General features: G+C 41.1%; 1 protein-coding gene across 1 annotated transcript in view; it reads right to left on the bottom strand.

Moving 5' to 3' along the window:
• Positions 1–24,686, bottom strand: part of DSCAM (DS cell adhesion molecule) — a 404,908-nt gene that overhangs the window by 46,216 nt on the left and 334,006 nt on the right. Inside the window, 7 exon segments of the mRNA XM_035896452.1 lie at positions 2,796–3,086; positions 6,893–7,081; positions 7,649–7,672; positions 7,675–7,710; positions 11,000–11,163; positions 12,015–12,132; positions 18,532–18,685. Of these exon segments, the coding sequence (XP_035752345.1) occupies positions 2,796–3,086; positions 6,893–7,081; positions 7,649–7,672; positions 7,675–7,710; positions 11,000–11,163; positions 12,015–12,132; positions 18,532–18,685 (976 nt within the window).

Consider the following 24,686-nt stretch of genomic DNA (forward strand, 5'->3'; position numbering starts at 1 on the left):
CCATCTCAAAATGAGTGAAATGAACAAATTAGGGAGAAGGGTGATGAATAATGGGAGGTGTGGAGCTGGTTTTGACCATTCCTGGGCACACGATAGTCAACTGTTTGGATCAGTGAGCTGAATCAGAATTGCAGTCCTTCATTCTTAGAATCATAGAATCATAGAATGTTTAGGGTTGGAAGGGACCACTAGTGGTCATCTAGTCCAACCCCCCTGCAGTGAGCAGGGACACTGCTAACTAGATCAGGTTGCTCAGAGCCCCATCCAACCTGGCCTTGAATGTTTCCAGGGATGGGGCCTCCACTACCTCTCTGGGCAACCTGTTCCAGTGTTTTACCACCCTCATTGTAAAAAATTTCTTCCTTACCTCTAGCCTGAACCTACCCTGTTCTAGTTTAAAACCATTTCCCCTTGTCCTAACACAGCTGGCCCTATGAAAAAGACGTTCCCCATCTTTCCTATAGGCCCCCTTTAGGTACTGGAAGGCCGCAATCAGGTCTCCCCAAAAATTTTTTTTTATCTGCATACCTCTGTTTTTAATCACTTCATTCTTTACATATCAGCAAAGAACGATAAAATTCTGGAGAACAAAGTTTTGATGATGATAATAATAATGATAATAATAAAAAAACCAACTTACTATTTTAGTTCTGCATCAAATACAGCAAATTCAGAAAACCTTAAAACTGAAATTTCCTTTTCCAGCCACGTTCCCCTCTCTCAACCTTGCGGTCAGCATTTGACATCATGCTGCCTCTCTAAGGCACAACATAGTCTTGGCAAAGCATGCTTGACAAACAAAACCATTGATGCCATAAATGAGAAATTTTCTAGCTGACCAGAAAAAGTGGCCCAGGAAATTTAATGCTACAAATATTTTTTATTGTTTCATTTTCTCACTTTTAAAGTTGTCATACAGTCACACGTAAAATCAAATGGTATGCTGGTCACAGCATGTGAAACCAAGGTAAGAATCAGCACCTAACCAAAAGGCAGAGTCTGATAACATTTCAAATCCGTTCATCATAAGGATACAATTGACTTCACTGCTATCGGTTGGAGTTTAAGGCTCTGGACCTACATTTTCATATAATCTCTTTTTAAGGTATAGCTTACAACTGTTTGCCCCAGTCATATATATGTAACATTAATTGTGGATGTAAAAAAAAATCACTGAAAGTTAGATGCTGCCTGTAGAAAGATACTGGAAAGAAAGAGGCTAAGTAAAGCGGCAAGAGATTAATTCATAATATTTGATACAGTTATTATTGACAACATCTATACTGCTCAGTAAAACAGATCCTAAGTCTACCTGGCAAGAGCTGGCAGCATTTGGATAATAACTACTTGGATCTTGGTTTCCAAAATGCTGAGACAAAATCTTTCTCTTAATTTTTTAGAGTATCTGAAATACTGTGAGGACTGTGAGGCAGCTTACCAAAATGATGTTTTTGCAGAAAAACATGAGGGGATGCACTATTTGCAAAAGGGTGAGCCATGAGGACATGTGTCTTTAATTATCTGCAACTGATGAGTACCTAGCACAAGGACTGGGATAGTATTAGAGGACATGTAAGGTGCAGAGCTTTAAGCCCTGCCTAATTCATATCCCATAGTTCTGACTGGGAATGATCCCGGTAGCTTGCTCTTCCCTGTGCTGTACATGGGTATTGTCCTGGAGAAGGCTGGTTTGTGGGGGTCAAAACTGTGGCAGGGAGATGCATTACCAACACAGAGTTATGAACAATTAACGATTTGGTGCTGTTGCTGGACAATTACCAGTTTTTGTTTGAACTTCTTCACTAGTCCTGTTGTTTAATCTAACAGTACAAGTGTCACCAAGTGATTGCACAATACCGCACAATATCCCTGGCAACACAACAACTTTTTACGCTGGATGTCTTCAGAAAAACTGCCAATTCACACTAGAGCAATTCAAGAGATTGCCATCTGAAGCCATCTGTATTGCCTTTTTGCCAGAAATACAACCATTTCCTACTACAGAGTGGGCAGAAGCACACACGTGCCACCATCACTTTCAATAAAATATGCTGGGATATGAGCTGGAGTGACTGAAAAATTGGCATGTTTGCTCTTGCCCTCATGTTCTGGCTTTTGCAGGGTGGGCAGTAACCCCTGGCAGAAGGGCAGGATGCAACAATTCCTTCATCCCCTGTGCCCTGCTGCTGGGCATGGCAGAGCCATCTGTCACGGCTATTAGTTTCACTTTCCCCTGTGTGTAAATAGGGATAATAGCATTGCCATTGCTTCGCCCTTGGAGGATGTTGTCCGGAGGCTTTCCCGGAAGACAAGCTAGTTAGTTAGCTGCTCCGTTGTGTCACGTAACAGGTTTTGAGCTGTGTCACAAGGACGTTGCATGGAATAGCAATGAGGCCAGTCACCGCTGCGAATGGCTGCAGGAACAAATTGTATGGAAGACAAAAATTTCATGGAAGAGATGCGTGAAATACTAGCAAGTGCTTCTGAGACCACTGGAACTAATGACACCTAGCGTCCTATGTTTACGTGTCGCATGGTTGATTGACTTTGATGCGGAGATTTTCCTCAGTGAGGACAAATAAACAATTCCTCTTTTCTGCTTGGCAGCCTATTGTCATGAAATCAGTAAGCATTTGATGGCTTTGAGACTGTTACCCCTCTGTCAGCATTGCTAGGAGATTCAAAAAGGGGTTTGGAGGGGGAGAAGGGGAAGAAAGACAGACAAGCAAAAAAACCACATAAGAAGCTAAAGTAAAAACAGTATCTTGGACACGTAAATAAGAAGATATACTTACTGCCGTCATAATTGAGTGTTGCAAATTTGGCTTGTTTCTCTGCACAGCCAGCGCTATTGCAAACTCTCATTTGCAGTTCGTACCAGGTTGCCTCCTGGAGGTCATACAGTATGTAGGACTTTGACAGGGATGTCCGCTGAGCGGTTGTCCAGACTGTTGTCCCAAATGGCCGGTACTCCAGGGTGAAGGAGTTGATGGGGCAGCCACCATCATTCCAGCCTATCAGGTTCAGCCTCACCCTCGTCGTGTTGATACTAGCAAAGAGCTCTTGTTCCTTTGAAAACTGTGGTTCTAGAAGCAATGATATATTTCAAGTAAAATGTTTAATATAAGTATTACAAATATAGGGCTCCCAAAAATAAAAAATTAAAAGGATAATTCCTAGGACAATCCTAATTTAAACTCAATCTCTATATATTCCCCCACCCTTCTGAAATTTTTTTTCACACTTTGTGCCAGACTCACAAATCCAGTTTTTCAAATCAATATGAGAAAAAATTATCCATACATCTCTGCACGGACCTGATTTGCCAGTTTGCATGGACTGACATGAGTCAACTTGTAAATCTACTGCAGACACTTCATATCAGTAAGTGCCCCTGCACACTGACTGCTATGCAAAGAAAAAAGGGTTCAGAACACCACGTAGAAATACCACAGAAGACAAATACACCTGAAGATTGTCCACAGCTGCTCTAGTCTTCTGTTGAAGTGGATCTGAACACAATTTTGTTTGAGAGTATGGAGGCTTTCATTTGTGGAAAATACCAACTCTGAAGAACTTGCAAGTAAAAATCAATCTTTTTAAAAAATATTAATGTTGACATTGCACACGATATATTTGAAAATAATATGTACTTTGAAATTTGTATTTCTGAGTTAAGATATTTCCATTCAGAAAGGGGACGACATTTATACTTACTTGTCCTGCTTTGGGAACAGATGTTGGTTTCTGTTGATATATACATTAAAGTATTTTTCATAGTTCTATGCATTACAGGAGTAATGACAGTAAAAGTGGCACCTCAGAATTGAAATAATGACAGTAGGTGGTCAAGATAGGTCATCAATAAATGTGATCTGTATTAAATACTACAATATCACAGACTCACAGAAACACAAAATAGCAAGGGTTGGAAGGGACCTCCAGAGATCATCCAGTCCAATTCCACTGCTAAAGCAGGTTCACCTAGACCAGGTTGCACAGGATATCATCCAGGTGAGCTTTGAATATCTCCAGAGAAGGAGGCTCCACAAACCCCCTGGGCAGCCTGTGCCAGTGCTCTGTCACCCTCAAAGTAAAGTTCTTCCTCATATTCAACTGAAACCTCTTATACTTCAGTTTATGACCATTGGCCCTTGTCCTGTCACCAGGCATCACTGAGAAGAGTCTGGCTCTGTCCTCGTAACATCCACCCTTAAGATATTTGTACGTGCTGATGAGATCCCCTCTCAGTCTTCTTCAGGCTAAACAAGCCCAGCTCCCTCAGTCTTTCCTCATAGGGGAGATGCTACAGTCCCCTAAACTTCTTTGTTGCCCTCCTCTGGACTCTCTCTAGGAGTTCTTCATCTTTCTTGAACCGGGGAGCCCAGAACGGGACACAGTACTCCAGGTGGGGTCTCACCAGGGCAGAGTAGAGGGGGAGGATAACCTCCCTTGACCTGCTGGCCACACTCCGCTTAATGCACCCCAGGATGCCATTGGCCTTCTTGGCAACAAGGGCACATTGCTGGCTCATGGTCAGCTTGTCACCCACCAGGACTCCCAGGTCCCTCTCAGCAGAGCTGCTTTCCAGCAGGTCAGCCCCCAGCCTGTACTGGTGCATGGGTTTGACCTCCCCAGGTGCAGCACCCAACACTTACCCTTGTTGAACTTCATCAGGTTCCTCTCTGCCCAACTCTCCAGCCTGTCCAGGTCCCACTGAATGGCACCACAGCCTTCCAGTGTATCAGCCACTCCTCCCAGTTTTGAGTCATCAGCGAACTTGCTGAGGGTACACTCTGTCCCCTCATCCAGGTCACTGATGAATATGTTGAACAAGACTGGGCCGAGTACTGAGCCCTGGGGAACCCCACTAGCTACTGGGCTCCAACTAGACTCTACACCACCAATCAGAACCCTCTGAGCTCTGTCATTCATCCAGTTCCCAATCTACCTCATTGTCCACTCATCCATCCCACGCTTCCTGAGCTTCCCTATGAGGACGTTATGGGAGACAGTATCAAAAGCCTTGCTGAAGTCAAGGTAGACAACATCCACTGCTCTCCCCTCATCTACCCAGCCGGTCATGCCATCATAGAAGGCTATCAGATTGATTAGTCATGATTTCCCCTTGGTGAATCCATGCTGGATACTCCCGATCACCTTCTTTTCCTCCACTTGCTTAGAGATGACACCCAGAGTTGTTTAATCACCTTTCCGGGGATGGAGGTGAGACTAACTGACCTGTAGTTCCCTGGGTCCTCCTTCTTGCCCTTTTTGAAGACTGGAGTGACATTGGCTATCCTCCAGTCCTCAGGCACCTCTCCTGTTCTCCAGGACATTTCATAGATGATGGAGAGTGGCTCAGCAATGATGTCTGTGAGTAGACCATCTACAGTAGAGCACTTAGAAGTATTATTGATTATTTCCTTAGCAGAAACAAAATATTTTTACTATTGGAATTTACACCTGTGATGAAAATTAACTATAATGTGCTTTTTTATTCTATAGAATAAAGGATAACTTATCCAATGGGAGTATTTTTGCCATTCGTGTGCCTTGACGAGATGTACCAACAGGTACTCTCTTAAATCCTACAGGAATCTAAAAGAAACTGGTGATACCTGCTGTGTATTATGAACTATTGGCTCTGTTAATAGCTTTGAACAGAGGTGCTTCTGGAGCTCTCACATGAATAAGTATGATCTCAGTATTCTAAACCACAGAGTACCTGGTTCAGTCTGTAAATGTAACACAGGTAGTTTCCAGATATGTATAACAAGTCCCAAAGAGACTCAAAAGGTTGGGAGATCTGCTTTCTCATGAATTGTTTGGATGTTATCTGAAGCATGTGTAAACCTTCCATTTAATGCAAAGAAAACTAGAACACTACCTTTTTTTAAGGTCAGCAGATCATTCTCCCTGACTACTGATAATCCCAGCATGTACACAGCTGATCTGCAGTCTCCTCTGAGGTTCAGCAAGTCAAACCAGTCACATCTACTGTGTACCAGGTCTTATGCCACTGAGTGTCAAATGAAATGTCCACCTTGCTGTGATGCTTGAGAGATCTTCAACAGCACAGGCATGGTGAATAGCCTAAAGCAGGGCAGATGTACCTATCAAAGTAAACTATCTTTATTATGAAACTTCTCCCAAGTCACAACCAGTGAAGAGATGCAAGATGAGGTGATCTTCAGAGCATTATGCAAACCTACTTTACACTGTTGACTTAGGGGTAAGACTTTCTAAAGTGCCTCTTTAAGAAGCTCTGTTACCAAATTTGCTCATAATCCTGACACATACTTGCAATGTGGAACTACCTTCAGCAACTGTGACCATGGGACCCTTTGCTAAGTTAGCTAAGAATTCCACAAATCTTGGCTCTTGTGCCTTGCAGAGCTTATGCAAACTTCTCCTTTATTTTTGATACTTATCCTGTTCAAAGGGTGCTACTTGCATGGCTCCTGCAATACCAGCTTGGAGCAGATATGAGACATTGCCTCCATTTCCTCTACACATAAATATACTCCCTGTCTTCCTTCAACATCCAGACAAGCAAACTGCTGAATTCTTACATCAGAAAAGGAAACCATTTCCTTATGGCAATAGCAGTTGTTGGAATTGCTATAGCCTATGATAGTGGAGACACTCCCTTCCCCAATATCTACCAATCCATCTTAGAAAAAAAATATTAGAGAGATAAGGAAAGACTATCAGCCAGTACGTGCTTCAAGTCCCGCAGTGACAGCCTCTTCTCTTGCAGCATGGACGCAACTGGAAATGTTTCTGAAGCCAGTAACATTAAAATATCCAAGTCTGTCTTCTCACAAACCAAGATCTACAGCAGAATGCAACAGCTTTAGGTCAGCAAAGGGGGTGGAAATCAACTTACCTTTACCAAGCGTTTTGGCTTCAATGATCTCACTGATGCGTCCTGGCCCCACTCCGTTCTGAGCAGTTAGAGTAAACTTGTACCAAGTGCCACATTTCAGTGTTTCTAAACGGTAGGACCTCTCACTAGGGCTAATGGGAAAACTACCCCACTGCTCACTGTTATCTTCTGAGTACTGCAAAATATAACCTGCAGGGAAAGCACAGATGGCAACAATAAGCCAGACACAAACCACAAATTCTGCAGGTAACATGGCAAGTCATTTCAAAGACCTAATAAAACTAAAAAATCCCATGCACAGGAAGACAGACAGCTCTCCCCTGACTAAAAGATACCAGGCAATATATCTTGCCTACCCTTACAACAGCTTAAATACCATTTTGATGATCACTTCAAAGGGAAAAGAAAGGGATAGACATTTCTAAATACCCTTCAATCAGCAACAAAGACCAGATGATGAACCTGGACCCTCAAAAATGAATGGTTACAGATTACATGTCTGGAAAATCAGAGAGAGTAACTGTCATAACAGCTGAGGGTACGCTGGAAGAAAGTGATTAAATCTGTGATTAAACCACCACAAAGAGAAACTGCAATTTACTGAAAGCTGTTATCACAACGATAGTGCACATTAAGTGCTGACAGCAATACAGATTGCTTTGTTTTTCCTTTTTTGTAGCCATTTATAATTATATACTAACCCTATCAACATATGATAATTTAGTAAGAAGTTGCAATTAACCTGAATTATATTACCTCGGATAGAACTGCCACCGTTGTAGTTTTGGATACAGTGAGTCTTGGCTGGTCTGGTGGAACTAGATGCGAAATAGTTAAAAATAGAAAATAGATTCAAATGATTAGACATTATCTTAATCCCTTCTAACAGTCATTTATCAAATAACTGTTTTGAGTTGCAAAAAATGCAAATGGTTTCTGTCAAAGTGTCTGTTTAGCTGACATCCTTGGTTAAGACGAGAGCAGACAAGCTCTCATTTTTTATATTTAAATTTCTACACAATTTTGCCTTTCAGTTCTTAACCCTTGATTTTCTCTGAATTTTGAGTATCTGTCCTGTCAGACCTAAATGACATATGAGGTACCCAACCATTACTTTTTGTTATTTTTCATATCTGTTTTAGGGAGAAGCTGAATTTTTGGTGGTGGGAAACAGATGTGCACTTGCAAGTGATGCCCCACTGATACATGTGTTTGCAGGCTATTATGGCAAAAGTAAAAAAAAAAAAAAAAAAGGGGCATAAAATTTCAGCAAAAAAAAAAGGTGCATAACATTTCTGCAAGTGTAACTGTCAGTGCTAACTAGGTAGCACTGTGGTAGATAGACCTGTAGGAAGATCTGTGATCAGAGGCAGATCCACACCATCTATTCACTGAGGCTGTTGGTATAAAGAAGACACAACTCTATCAGCAAAGGCTGAACAAACCTGGAAACATTCCAGTTCTGCTGCTTCCCGTAAACATTGTGGCTGTGTCTAAACCGCGGGATGTAAGAACTGCACAGTTCCCAGGATTCGCTCCTGACAGAGTGCAGGGATAAGACAGAGGTCTCATCTCCATCCTCTGCCCAGTGTCCAGTTCCTTTGGAGGAAAATCCAGCATGAAAGGACAGAGCAGGAGCCATGCTACATCCCAACAAGTAGCCCAGGCTAGGAAGAACTGGGATTGGGAACTGGGACAAGGAATTGGGACTGGAAATGGGACCAGTAACTGGGACAGTTTAGGCTCAGCCTAAGGGACCCCAAATTGCACCAATATATAGTGGCTGGGTTTCCAGAGCTCAATGCTCAGGGGCAGAAAGTGGCAAAGTAGCCAGCTTTCTCTTCACCTTGACAAATAAATCATGACTCTATTGTATAAAGGGTGTCTACCGAGGTGATACAATGATATTCGAGTTATAGTCTGGAAAGCTCATCTTTGAATTCTGCCTGAATCATGTAGCTAGTCCTTTTGTACAAGTGGGGTAACCAGACCATGGCACAAAACCAGCAGGTGAAACTCCAAAGAGCTAGTTAAATTAGAGCCCCGGAAGCTAAATACTTACTAACATTTCACCTAAGTGCTTTACATCTGCAATTCGAGGTTCAGAAATTGAAAGGGGGAGGAAAGGAAGTTGCTGTTTCAAATCCTTTGCACTGCTCTGGTCAAAGCACAGCAGCACTGTCTGGCTCATCTTATGGGTTGTTTCCTGAACAAGTATTTCTAGAGGTTCCCAAGCTCCTCAGAAACTTAGACAAACTGAGTTCTGTTGCCTGAATAACAAGGAGTGAGGTATGGACAGTGTCCATCATGGGAAAGGATACTGAAGCAGTGGCAGAGCTGGGGTGGAAAGCCAGGGAGAAGAGACACTGGGGAAGTCACTCCTCCTCCAGTCACTGCCACTGCAAGAGTGGGAAGGGGGTGGGTGGTCAGCAACCGCCGCTGGCAGGAGCAGCCATTTCCCCACTGTAGTTACTGCTCCACAGACACCAGCCCGCAAGCAAGGCAAGGCCAGAGGTCACAAATGCTCTGTCATGTCCAGCAGTCTGCTACCAGAGGACATTGCCCACTTTGCAATTCAAAAGGTTTAAGGGGTAGCTCTACCCTCAGAGCAAAACTCCAGGAAAAGCTCCCCACTGCAGTTCACGTTCCAGTCATCACATCGCAAAATAATGAGTGCTGATGTAAAGCAGAGGCTGCTGGTTCACAGCTAGAGACTAGTTCAAAGAGAAGTTGATTTTACTGCCCTCACTAAGGCTAAACAGTGCTGAAGAAAACAAAAAAGACAGTTTATATTCTAAAGGAAAGTTCCCTAAGTGAGAAGGATTTGTTCCATTATTCTGACTGACTTGGCTGAATCCATGGGGAGAGACTGCACACACTACACTGTGAAAGATTTATCGTAAAACCTTTCATCACAGCTTCACCCTACCTACAGTCTGTCCCTCAGGGAAGCAATATTGATTTGCTTTTAGTTACTGCAGTTCAATAACAGCAAGGATATGCAATTACGAAAATATTTAGTGAAATATAAATATGAGGTTTCCCTTTGGTCGTGTTTTCTCTCTCTACTTCCCATTGTGGTCATGCTTCAATCATTGCAGAAGAGCATCTTTAGGCTTTGTTGGATCGTAGGTAATTTAATGTACACTATGGCATTTCTTTCAAGGCTTGGCAGACTGGTTTATGTGGAGAGAGTTGCATTGCGGTTGAGACAATTTCTTTCTGTGTTCTCTTGTGTTTGCACTAGAAATATAGGTTACATATCGAGGGAGAGGAGAGTGACTGGCCACAGCATGGCCCATATTCCCAATTAGGTTATTTGCTTCCCTCTGGTACAACAATTTGCAGCCAATTGAAGCAGTCTGAGGATCTGCTTTAGCTTAAGTGAGCAAGGAAATCTCCTGGGTTTTGAATTCTTGATATGTGAATACACATGCTCTGTTCCACATAGCTGTTAATGTGTATTCCTCTATTGTCTTTTTTTTTACACATATCAACACCATAATGGATACATTATATACATTTCAGCATGCATATAAAAAGTAGCTGGTAATAGGTGCTAGCTGAAGTTGTACTGATGTTTCATTTTAAATACTTCCTCATATTCACCATCAGTAAAAGTCTGTTCTTGCATAATGAAGTTGTTGTCCAAGGTCTCAGCAGAGAGGCAAATTTCTGTTGATAGCTTTTCAGAAGCTATAGAAAAAGCCTTCAGATCCTTCTGAATTTTGCAATATTTAAATGATACATGTCATATTTGGGAGGAGAAGGCATAAGCTGGCTATTTCTGCATGAAAAACTAGAAAATAATTGAATGCAAGCCCTCAGTGGTCAACCCTACAATAGCTTACCAACAGAGTTACCTGCAAGTGTGTGAAACATTCCACCAAAAGCAAAACATTTACTCTATCATAAAACGCTGATGGCTGAGTCAGAATGACCTGCATAATATTTTATTTATTCATTTGGAAGAATGAAATTTGTATTAATACACATTAATACTAATACTTTATTACATATACCTGCAAACAGACATGCCTATGCATTACCAGCACATAGCAGTTAATTGCTGTGGTAACAATTATGAGATAGATCCAATAGACTTACCTTGTACCTGCAAATTCAAAGTTATTTCATCTGATCCCCAGTTGTTACTGGCCACACAGCTGTAGTATCCGGAGTCTTCTGCTTTCACAGTACGGATGACAAAGCTGCCGTTGCTAAAGATGCTTCTTCGCCCATCAATCATCACTAGACTGGGTGTCCCGTTACTACCTCACAGGAAACAAAGTGCATACATTAAAGAAGTTACAATCAAAATTAATCAGAACTGGATTTTTTTTTTTTTGAACCAACTAAGAATGGAAAGAAAGAAAAAGGGGTGGTGGGGTGGTGGTGATGGTCCTCTTCAATAAAGACAGCAAAGGAATATTTTCTGTTGGGAAACACCTGCCATTTCCTTAAAGAACACAAATATCCTGGCCCCAATTTGAGTGAAAATGGGAACTCACTCCTTCCTTAACTACCTGCAATTCATAAAAGTGCCAAAATAAGAGTAAAAGGCAGTTTCTGGCTACAAAGTCCATCCTTATGAAATAGCAGCTATTTGTATCAATGAACAAGGTGGTTTCACAGCACTGCAGTATCACTGGTTACACAGTGCTTGGATGGAAATTCTTGTCCATGTATATTTCCAAGTGACTCTGTCAAACTGTGAAACTAAAGACCAAAACAGAACGATGAAAAACAAGATGATACATGGAAGACATGTACACTGCACTCTGCAGCATGATCCAATGCATCAGACATTTTGCTTTCTCAGACTAAAACTGTTCCATGTGCCTGAACTTAAGACAGAAAAGACTCCTAGGTTTTACGTTTTGAATGTTTACCTTTACCCCTTCTTTGTAACTTTTCCTCCCTTTTGATACCTTCTAATCACCACAGCCAATTAGTTTTAGGTCAAGGAATTACTGAATTCCCCATCTACTGTGACTGAGTGCAGTCCTTGCAAATGGTCCTTCTTCTTCCTGGCACAGTCATTCAGGTTCACCTGCATTTCAACCCTCACTATTTTAAGCAAATGGGCTTTATTTGAGCTATACATTTAGTTGCTGGTTACCTATCCTTCATCCATTTGACTGTTGGAGCTGGGTCTCCAACGGCTTTGCAAGGGAGGACAATGTCCTTCATCCAGGGAGTTGTCACCGTGCCACTGAATGTCAAAATCCTGGCAGGAGCTGAGAAAGAGACAGCAAGAAAGACTGAAATGAGGTGTTCATTCATGCAGTCCTTGGAAGGGAAACACAGACATCCAGAGTTAAATGTGGAAAAGCAAGCCAATCTGTTTCAAGCTGTGCTTTTAGGAAACTAATTCCTTTTAACTCATAATATCAACTATTTATTCAAGCACTGGTTTTATAGTTTTAGTATCTGGAAGACAAGTAACTAGAAGGGAGATGAGGCAGCGGACGGGAAGAGTCACTGTGGAGAAAAAAAGCAAAATCATCTTTACTGGTTTTAATGTTTCATAGTAGAAATTATGGATGAAAATTATGTCCAAGGGATGCTCCGCTTCAACCTTCCAGCAGGAAGTGTCCACAGTAGACAGGTATCTTACAAAAGCTAAATTATTGATACATCACTGTTACAACAGCTATGGTATCAAGCAAAATAAACCTTCATGCATGAACATGTGGTACATTGCAAAGAACTATCTGAAGGCCGTCTGAAACTATACGAAGAAACTCTTAAGTCAGTTTAATTTGTGTCAACTCTCCTATCACCTAAATATATCAACAAAAATACCACTGCTGTGGTCTTGGTGTATAATATACACGAACACTAGGGTTGTGTTAGAGTTTCATTGTACATTATTGCTCAAGAATGACCCTTGATAGAAACAGACTTCTTATTGGCCTCTAGACATACATTTCAAAGGCACATACTGAATACAGATACACCAAATACTGTATTTTTAGAACTTATACTTAATAATCCATTTTGTACCAATTAAAAAAACATGAAAATGAGAGCCAGCATCAAATATAACTGGGACATTTCATCTCAATGGATTTTTTGTCCTCTACAAATAATATATATTAAAAAAACCATGCATAAAAGAACAGGCCTTGAAGAGTTAAGGGAAATTACTTGAGTAGGCTGCAGTGGGACTTGCGATATTAATAAAATAAAATATTTCATAGATTATACAATCAATGTGGACTGCATTACCTATGTTCTCTTCAAGCATTGCAGAAGACTAAGCTTATCGAGAGATTTTTCTCTGGTCAAAATTGTAACTGAAAACTTAAAAAAATTTTAAAGATTTAGGGTAACGAACAAAGTCAAGGTTTGGTAATAGGATGACACTATTTTCCTAACAGCCAAGCATCAACAAGTCCTGTCCTGGCTAAACAGCAGCTGAAGACCCCTGGCTCCCTCCTTCTGGCAGCTCTGTTGCTGCCCCGGTGCTGCCGCCTGTGCTGCGCTGAGGAGGTGGAACACCGGAATGACTCAAGGACGACGGTTCGTCCAGTAAGTCTAATGATACAGCCTTGATTTCCACTGAGGCACTCCTAAGGCCCTATCTTCTAGAAAAGATTTACGCAGGCCTATACTGCCACAAACCATGGGCTGATGGGCTAACTAACCAAGCTAACTGAAACAGAAAGATGCTCCGTCTACCCAGAGACATGGTGTGAAATGCTGACTCTGCCAAAGTTGGTGTTAGAAGACTCATTTGTCTTCAGTGGTGCAAAGTTTTTGTTGCAGGAGATGCCTAATGATAGTCATGTCATCTTTAAAAAGCAGCAGGAGATGCTGTCAGCTGTGACTATCTACAGAACACATCTGTAGGTGCCTGGACTGCTCCTAGTAGCTGCAGTGCATTCTGAGCAATGGTGGTTAGAAACTTGAATTCCTGTTCCATGCAAAATTCCCTCTGTAACATGAAGCCTGAAAACTCATTTTAAATGAGCTATTAATCCTTTTCTCCCTGGCTTTCCAGCTCTCCAGTGTTTCTCGATATATCCAGCTATTTCCAGCTGCTGCCAGTTACTTTAGGACAAAGCATGTGCAATGCAGGAATCCTGCTGAAGCCTTCAGCAAGATACAGCACCGCTGTTACCAAACTTTTTTGTGATAGCCTTTTACTTTTAATAGTTGTTTCAACAGTGAATTCTTCCTTAAGTCATAGGTTGGGTACCAGGTCTCCAGAGCACAACTTTTATGTTGTAGCTCCTGGTTTTTGATGTCCCGTGTGCCCCATTTTATGGTGATGTGCAGAAGTAACACAAACTTCACAGAAGCATAAACCAGTGGTAAGATCACAGACCATAACTCAGAAGCACACAGTACAAAAGCATACTGCACTATTTTTGTGAAAGTACCAACCGCTTTCTATGCATTATCTTATTCCTTTCACGTACTGAGTGCTTTTAAAAGAGATGGTAAAACAGCATGAAAATTCTTAACTCCAATTTCCTTTATAGCTTAACTTCTAATAATGTTCTGAGCCTGCTAACAGGTACACAAACAAAAGAAAACTAGAAACAAAATACATGCCCAGGGAAATTAATATGAAAGCAATGTGTTTGAAACAGTAACAGACGTTAATGAGGTAAACCACCTGGAATCTCACAGACCTCTCCCTTTTGAGCCGAGGGAGCTTTATGAAGCATGCAGGCAATTCAGCTGCAGGGCTTACCTCTGTGCTATCGAAGCTACCCAAACGCTTACTGACTACCCCCCAGCCTTGCATTAGATGGCATGGCACTGGATTAGGACTGTGTCTGTTCCTATTTTTTTTTTAAATTAGGCAATCATTAATTGAAGATAAAGAGGCGGCTTCACAGGACAGTGCGCTCTTTTATGCTAATGCGGTTTTCGGGGTGTTTGTTTGTTTGTTTAAATTATGAATCCTATTACTTACACTTACAGTCATAGAATAAAAAATGGACAGAAATTCTTTGCAAAAGGCTGTAACACACTTTTCTGTTTTGTTTTTTCCTCTAGAGGACTGAACCATACTTTAAAGGCCAACAGTACAGAGAAACCGAACAAGTGCTATGACAGTTCACTGCAGCTCAGCTTAATTCAAATACAAGAGCCATCAGTGAATACCCTGGGTCAGGAGTTTTTTTCCTGTACTTTCTCACAGAAGAATATCCTGTGTATTCCAGTATAATGAACCGTTAAAGAAACAGACCCATGGGGTGTGTAGTATCCTGTCAGCCCCATGTGTTGTTTAAAAACATTAAACACACAAAGCAACATAGACTGGGAGGCAAATCTGTTCAACATTAATGCTCAGGTAGTCTACAAGAACAGGGGAAACTCAACATTAAAGTCAGAGAGTTCTCCCCAGAGGATCAGATTGCCGTGGGTCTAGATTTGTTATCGTCATGTTTCTGGCAAATGCCGTTCTCCATCAATCATGGTCAGGACATAAAAGGAACAAGGTGCATACAAGGTTTTCTGTCTTTTAGACATGTTTGATAGGCTAAACCCACAACTTTCAAGTCAGCAATGAAGTGTAATTTGCGGGGCGGGGGGGCAGGGCATGGCCTGCTTATGTAGAGACTGAACTTTCATTGCCATGATTATTTTCTGTTTGTTGGGGATTTTTGCTTATTTTTGTCAGTTCATTACAGAGAATCCGTACAGACAATCTGTTCTGAGAAATGAAGACAGTAAAGAAAGAAATGTTAACTTGAATTAAGCTTTCATTTAAATTGGACTATCCATTTCACATCAAACACCTATCTAGACATTCTCATTGTTCTCAGAGGTGTTCTTAAGAGGGTTATATTTAAGTTGACATAATTCAATTCAAAGTTAACTCTCATTAGCTGTCATGATGGTAACATTGCTTGGACGGTTACCGTGAAATAAGTGGAGAAAAAAAAGAGGCAAACAAATTCACAATAATGGCCCACAGGATGTTCTTGCACTGGGGGCTTGTGGCAAAAATCAGGTTATAACTGCTTCTAACCCTGTCATGTGTTACTTGCTTCAGACGTACCAGGATTAGAATGGTCTTCTAGGCTATTAACTCTACCCATCCTTGTTTATGTGTGTGTCCACTGCCCTTGCCACTGATCACCACTTTCTCCCAGCTCTCTAAAAGGCCCAATGATACATTCATACAGGAAATCTGGTACATGATGCAATAATTTTTAACCAGGCTACATCCAAAGTTCATAAAATTGTTACCTATCATTTTTCCACAAATGGATTATTCATCACTTTTTCAGTCCTAAGTGCATGTAAAAGAGGCTTGTCCTGAGCATCATCTAGTGCAAACTTTATACTGGAGTATCACTACTAGCTCTGACATTGACTGGATGCATCCTACTGTCCTTCAAAATAAAATCTTGTTCACAATGACTTGTCTATATTGAAGTAGTTAACTATTTTTCCTTAAAGTCCTCTTGTCTTTTCATACAAGCTGTTTTTATGTTCACTTATTTGGCATCATGGATCATATTAAATAAGCTTTGGAGGAGCAGAATTAATTCCATTTTCTGATAAGCTTGTTCAGTTTAGGTATATATGGGTCAGTTTGTAACCAACAGCAACTGCATACTACATTTTCTCCTAACTAGAGGTTATGCATCTTGGTATGTGAAAACTGCATTGTTTCATGTTCATCTTGTCTTTTTAAATTCATAGGAGATGGAGAAATAAAATTTCTAGTGTATTATGTGCAGGGCTCCCTGAACCGTCCTGGGTTTGCCTACATCCTCAATCCATTAGTATTGCGCCATATTGTTGTCTAATTGGTTTTGCTCTTATTCAAGCATCAATGTTTATGATTTTTTTGTTCCTTTTTTTTTTTTTCATCATCACACATTCATTACTCACAGGCAACAGCTGGCCTAAAAGGAGGACCACACTGAAACCATTGTCCTATGTCCCTGTGGTGTTTTTCATGGTCTTCCTTTACAGATATCCTTTATACTCCTCATCTACCTTTTAAGATCTCAACTTTGGTCTCACTGGTGTTCCAAATGCAGTATGCAGTTATCCTACAAGAAATTTAACAATGGAAAAGCTCCAGACTTTTCAGATCCTTCAGACTTTTCATAGCCTTTCAGCCATCCTTCAGGTCACTACTCTAACACTGTGTGGCTACTAAGAGAAAAGTTCTGAAAGACTGTATAAAAAATGCCAGAAAGAAGCAGAAAGTAAAGGTGACTCTTCTCAGTTGACAGAAAAAAACTGTAAGCAATGGTATGGGGAGCAAGCATTTCCCTGCTTGTTCCAACTAAAGCATTTTTACCTTGCTAGACCCTCCCCACATTTACAGTGTTAAATCTCCCATTGTGATCTACAGTAGCAATATAGTAGTTACTATATGTTTCTCACAGTAATGTAGAAGAATATCCCATCTCTCACGATAAAAAATGTAGCCTAGAGAAGTGACAAAAAAAAGTCATACAAGTTCCCATCACAAGCCTGAGGAATGTTGTCTGCAACTTCTATGTATTAGGAAGCTGTCATGTGTTGAAATAGTACCCTCCAAACACCATCACTGCCATCCATGACAACAGCTCTGATAGTTAATCTACCATCATCAAACTGGTTATCTACCACCTAGGTATGTAGGAACAGCAAGCTTCCCTATGGTGATGGTATATGCTCTTCCATGCAGAAAGTGTTTTCATGTTGGTGGCATTTGGCTGAAGTTCTGCAAAGCTTTTTTAGAAAGTGTCTGTCATTATAAAGCCCTAGACACTTTATTTTACATAACTACATTATTAACCACATGACTGAAGAATTAGCAGGCCTGTAAAACTGTAAAGTCAATTAAATGCATCTACCTTTGCAACTCTAGGGATCTGTGCAATACACTGATCATATTGACACATGCTGTGATGTTACCAATTTGAGTGGGGGGGAAAAAAAATCAGTCTGAACACCCCGTGTAGAGACTGAGTGCTGATGGGACTCTTCTCACCCTGCTGCCTAAAACGTTAGGTCTGTATTTCCAAGCTAAGGTGCTATAGTGTTGAAAGCATCACGTCTCACAGTGCAAGTAAGGCAGAATTCATGGGCCCAGGCAGTATCTTTTAATAGAAGAACTAATACAGCTGGGAAAAATATGTAGGATTTGAGGCACATTATCCCTTCTTCATATCTGAAATAGAAGCAGCAAACTTCAAAGCTAATGCAAGTTGAGAACAATTGTTCAGAGTTTAGATATGTTAATCAGACCATTTTATACAGAAGACAGTACTTGTGGAGTACACAAGAGATATTAGTTAGGAGGAGAATGATAAAGAATGTATTTTGTGTTGCAAGAAAAAAAAAAGACACATTCAGGAGGGGAGCGGGATCATCTTCAAACCCTGCGTACCCAAAAAAAGAAGATAAAAATTGCTCCAAAAAGCAATTTATTTCCCTCTAAGGTAGGTGGGATGAATTACCCCCTAGAGGAGCGCGCCATTCTCTCTCTGCTGACTACAGCAAAGGCTTGGGCAATTAGCTGAGAGTTGTCACCTAACTTCTGGAGAGAACTGAAGTTACTCCTGACAAATCCCACTCGCAGTAAGCATAAAGAAGCCACGGGCCAATTATAAGAGTAATTAGCATTGTAAAGTTCTAGGTTGCTTTGAAAAACACTGCCACCATACCTTTAGCTAGCGGTTCCACGGTGATAATCTCGCTGCTGTTGCCTCTTCCCGCAGCAGTCACTGCTACCACCCAGACGCTGTACTGGCGATTCCGGCTCAGGTTGGGGATTCTGTAGGAAAATGAGTCGGGAGAGGCTTCAAACTCGCTGATTACCTGTGGTGGGAGAGACAAATGTTTCCAGACTAAAACAAACAGTATTTGGAGGAAGTCTGCTGAGTGCTACAAAGCCTGTTACTTCAAGGTACTTTGAATGAATATCAATGGCTCCAAACAGATGGCAGATGGCGATAAACAGAGCCGGCACAATATCCTGTTGCAATCAATTTATATCCAGTGAATTTGGGCCTATATTTTGTTTACAAATTGTTTTTATTCAGATTAGGACTTTTATGTGTCTGTCTGTTTTTTATGGGGTTGGATAAACTATTTAAGTGAACATATTTGGCAAATTTTTACCATCAATAGTTCTGACAAACCAATTTTCTTTTACACAACACTTTCCCAATAGAGGATTCAGTCCTGCATCTGCTGTGAAATTTGGAGTTTACTACTCAAGATGTCTTTGGTCACCTGGAACCATTGTGCTGGTGTTCCTTGTCCCTGCGTTTGGTAGCTTATTCCTTCGGTAATAGAGTGAATCAAGAAATAAAAATGTATTCTGTAATAGATTGTTCAAAATTCCCCTGAATCTAGTTTTGTTTAATCACAAAATTACTTCCATTCAAAGATTTCCCGCAGAAGGTCATCTCAGCTGTTTAGCCGCATTAGCAGGGAAGGACAAGTGCCTGAAGAAATGCCAGTTCAGTCTGTTCCTGCACTGTCACTCAAGTGCCTCGGCCGTGGGCTGCAGCGAAGCTGACCAGCTGCTGAGCAGTACTTGCTTATCGGTGAGATGTTCTGCAGCCTGCTTGAAGTCACCTGTGCAAGGAAAGGTGCTGAGGAACATACAGATTCCTCCAGGGGATGTGGGCTTGGTGCACCTCAGCACACCCTCCACAGAAATCTTGGCTCCTTGGTGGAGGAGAAGGGAAAATGCATCAGCCCTGAACACGATTACAATGTTCAGCATCGCCACTTTTACTTCCGACATGGGCTTTGTGATTCTTGTACGTAAAAAATAGAGCAGTAATGAACCATTAGAACGAATAATAAAGACTCGCTTCCCTGTGCAATACTGAGCATGGTAATGGCTAACTAACACTAAGCTAAAAATAATTAGAATGTTAATGATGTAGAAAAGATGATTTTGCTAGGAATCAGCATTAAAAATAGTGCATCAGTGTGATCTAAACTTGATTCAGACTGACAGAAGGTGTGCAAGGAATCTCTTTGATATACAAATATCTGCTGGTGGTAAAGGCCAATTTCATCTGATTAGCATTTCAAAAGGCAGGATGACCTGAAAGCATTGGCATATGTAGTCCTTCAAAGTGAATTCCAAATAAACAAGGGATGTTTCGGAAATATCATTAAACACTTCTCCAGCATGAACTGGTAGCCAGTTTCAGCTACTGAATGGATCGCTGTATTTCTCTGTTCTTGAGCTGGCATCTCCTACAGCCAGGGGAAGAGGGAATTCATCTCACCTCCCTTTTAAAATCTGGAGTGTAGACATCTGTATCCAAGCCAGCCACCTTGACTCCCTTCAGAGAATATGCGAAGAAAAGGTAACTTCTAAGGCGGGATTCTGCTGGCCTATCTGGGACACATACATTGCAGTGGGATGAATCGTTTTACCTATGTTTTCCCACCAACTATAGAAGTGTCCATATAAGTAGCCCAGGTATAGTTGTGTGCGCTGAAGACATCTGAAGTTGATGTGCCTCGTAATTAAACTACTTAACTCCTTGGCTTTTGTACAAATGTGTGCCTCCATTTGCTTCCACAAGAATACATCCTGTTTCCTCCACGGAGACTAACTTTTCTGGGAAGACTGGTTTGCTCCAGCTAACAGTTATCTAGGTGCAACACAAGCCCAAACAGGGACCATGCCATACCTTCTAGCCAATCTCATTGCTCCTGTCAAAATGCCAAGTCAATTTGTCCCATTTAGCAAGCATTTGCCTGGGTTTCCACTGGTGATATGAAGAGGTCAGTGCAGGCAGACACTTCTATTATGTGAAATATTACAGCAGGTTTTGAGAACGATCTGTCTTGACATTTACACAAGGATATTGGGCAAATGCCTGTGGCTTGACAGGCTGGATCTTTGTGAGGTCATACGTAAAAATTAATGTATTGATCATGGCACAGGAGGCTGAATTTTAATATTCATGAGGCAGCATTTCTTAGGGTTAATTTGAAAGTCAAACAGGCCAGGCTGTCGCTGGCACTTAGGCTCCACTCATTAAACTAGTACAACCTACTCCTAAACCACCTATTAATATGGGATGTGGATGCAGGATTTAGGAACAGCTAACTATCACAGACTTCTTTATTGCTAAACTTTCATTCCAGCAAGCATCAGTCCAGTTATATTTACACTGTTCTTTCCATGACTCCCATGGTTTATGAAAGGGATGTATGGCTGCCTTTGGAAGCCACTCCTAATACTGCAGATCTCCTACCTGAAATGCCTCACTGCGCTGCTCCCCTCTGCAATGACAGAGGCTAGGACAGTCAGGCAGACATACACCCTGTATACAATTGCTAAACAGATCAGAGAAATCTGGTTTGAGATTTTGTGTTTGGGACAAGGTGAGCAGCTAAACAGAAAAGGAAAACCTCAGTCTTGAAGCTATAGCACTGGCATTAAGCGCTCCTGCTCTGAGGACCAAAGTTAAAGGTAAAACTGAAAAAAAGCCCAACCCTCCAAAATTCCTCTGGTCAGCTAGAAGAGCAGGCAAAATTGTCTCAAAAGAGAGGAGCTCTCTCTCCCTGGAACTCCAAAGATGGAATAATCACAGAATTAGCTTCTCTAATGCCTTTTAAAATGCCTTGTCTTCAATTTGTTTTTTTTGCCCACGGAGAACCAGCGTCATTCACACATTTGCAACTGTAGCTATTCCAAATATAAATTCAATTATTCATGGAATGAATTTATTAACTGAATCTTGTAAATGTAACTTCACTAAATTAATTATCTTTATTTTCTTAAAATAAACTGCTATAGCAAAAGATTTTGGTTTCTAACTGGTTAACATACGCCTCCTGTTTCCTCAGCTGGCATTCCCTTTTAAGCACTTGGGGATGCTCCAGTGACAAAGAATCGATTTTACTTTTAACTTTTGCCTGTCATTTCAATTAGCTTAACATGCCAGAGACTTTCATTACACAAGAAAAAAAAAAAAAAGGAGCTTTGTCAGCAAAGAGAAGATTAAACAATTGAAAAAAGAAGTATTTAAAGGAATGTCACCTTGTCACGTATTGGTCTTTGCACGTGCCAGTATGAAACATATACGGCTGTTTTAGCCGAAAAGCAGTAACATGCTGGCTCAAGGGATTTTTTTTCCTAACTGCTTTTTTAATTCAGCTTATAGATGATGGGTTAAATTTTCTCCTGGCTTTATCTTACTGTCTAAGAAGCAGAGACATGGCTAAGTCTCTAAAAAGCCAGCAAGGGTTGTGAAGAATAAAATGAAATCAAAGTCCTTTATCAGGGTGCAGTCAATCTACTTCCCAAACCAGGCAATGGCAAGAGATGCTGAGGAACAGCCACTGCAGAGAGCATCATTTTTCTCTGATGCAACTTCAGCTCTATTGCTGTACATTGCTTTGTACACTTTGAAGCAGCACACTATGTCCTGGCATTTCTGCCTCCTTTAGAAAGCAATTAGATAGGCATTGTGCATAAACTCTGAACCCTCTGGCTGTTTTTTTTATTTAATTTGGTTTTTTGTTGCAGTTTTTAACACAACCTGAGTAAACTTCAAAAGCGTGCTTTAGAAGAAAAATGCATTTGTAACAATTTTACAAGCAATCAGGGAGATTCCCACAGGAGGTAAGTTAACAGGTAGCATTTACTGTGGACTGGAAGATTATTCAGTAAAGCAAGCCTGCATCTTGCCTACAACTGCAACTACACAACTTCTGATGTAAGATAGGTGCACTGAAGTTCTCAATCTCCTCGTACTCTGCAAGTTGCGAGGAAACTTGGAAGTGAACTGAGAAAGGCATATGGAGTCTTTAAGGACAAGCGTGAAAAGCAAGAAACATCCCAGGTTTGTGGCACGTGTTGTGAAGTAAGAGCATGTACAAGTTGGCTACCTGTATATTGGCTGCCTCATCTTGAAAATTAAAAATGCATATATATACGTGCATATACATACTACCTACAGTGGCATGTGTGTTTTCACTATAAATATAGGTATAAAATATAACCATATCAACATCTAAGAACAGGGATGGAAGGACCTTGAGGGTTCACCCAAGTCTATCCTTCCTTTTTAAACCAGGTCCAATGATATCTGCACCGTTTTGGATAGATATTTGTCCAACCTGATTTTGAAGGCTTACAATAAATGGAGATTTTGCAACTCCTTAGGCTGCAAGACCTATTCCGTTGCTTAGCTAATCTTACTATTAGAAAGCTTTCTTGAAATCTAGCTTCAGTTTCCTGCTGCAGTTTAAGCCCACAGCTTTTTTTCCAGTCTATTAGGAACATGGATAATACGTTATTACCTCCACCTTTGCACCAGTCTTTAATCTACATGAAGTTTTATCATTTCTTTCCCCACCAGTACCCTTATCTTTTTATAGCTTAATAACCCTGATGCTTTCAACATTGCCCAGAAATCACATTTTCTCTAACAGTTGCTCTAATAATATCTGCTGTTATCCTTCGGACTCTCTGATGTTCGTCCATAGTCTTCCTGAATACAGTTTCCAAACCTACATTCAACATCCCAGGGTATGGCATTTGGCTTTTCACAACAGGATTATAAATGTAGCTAATGTTCATCCTGGGATGCACAATAACCTCAAAATCCTCTTCTGAAGAATCTAACCGATTGCTCTCTACCCAGTACTTTTGTGGTTGGTTATTCATAGTACCCATTTTCTTGCACTTACCTGTACTAAATTTTTTCTAACTTTCAAGACCAATTTCCCAGTTCATCAAGATCTGTCTGAATCCTAGTTCTGTCTCCAGTGTACTTGTAATTCCTCCCAGCCTTATATCTCCTGCAAATTTAATAGGCACTCTCACTATTTCCTTATCCAGGTCACTAATGGAACCACTGAACAGAAGTGGACTCAGGAGAGATACCTATCCTGCTCCCTCCTGCCCACAGCACAAACACTGGTTTCGTAGCCTCCCACAGAGCAGCAATCAGTTTTATATCTAGCCTGAGCTGTCTCAATGAAACCATGTTTGCCTAGCTAGGTTTCTCTCAATAAACATGCATCTTCGGGGCTTGTCTCCACTACTAAATGGGAGAGACCCAGGGAATGTGTTGAGCACTCCACCCCAGTGATCCACACCACTTTTTAATTTGATCTCTAGCTCGGTTTTGTACTGCTCTAAATAGATCTCTTCAAAACACATTTAGAGGAGCTAGTGCTAAGCAATGTAGAGAGATGTCAGTCAACTTCACATACTCTTGCGACCAGGTACTGCTCCTCAGCCTTTGTTTAATCAGTAGTACAGACGAGGCCTGCAATGAACACCGAGTCTCATCGGTAATTAAAGCAAGTTTTTTAGTTCTACAAGGTCAAAACACAAAGATCTCCATCTTTTTGCACAACACCATGACAGAATTGTCTATCCTGCTCTACTTCAGGTCTTCATTGCTCCTGGAAATGACATTTTAGAGTCTCCTAGACTGACAAGTTATCCAGTAATGGGGGCTATGACAAGTTGTTTCTACCTGAAAGCAAACTGGGCTAATATGAAATCAATACATTACTGTATTTATAGAGAATGAACTTCAAGTTCTGCATCCCTGAGCAGAGGAGACAGACCACTGATGTGCCCTCTCGGTGAACTCCCTAAAGATGTGAAACTTTGCCTGAGGTCATGGACTAGTACTTTTCTCCAGGACTGCTGGCTTTTGCCTTGCTTCCTTTCACAGATGGACAGACTGTCAGAGCTGCAAATAACCACCAATCCTGGACCACAGTTTTCAGGAGGACTCTGGGTACTACTTTGGTCCTATAAAGGCTTCTGTTCAGGTCTTGCTATTTTAGCTCATGTTTTGAAACATGGCATCTGTTT

This window comes from Egretta garzetta, unplaced genomic scaffold (assembly GCF_000687185.1).
Source record: "Egretta garzetta isolate BGI_Z169 unplaced genomic scaffold, ASM68718v1 scaffold45, whole genome shotgun sequence".
Classification (NCBI taxonomy): Eukaryota; Metazoa; Chordata; class Aves; order Pelecaniformes; family Ardeidae; genus Egretta; species Egretta garzetta.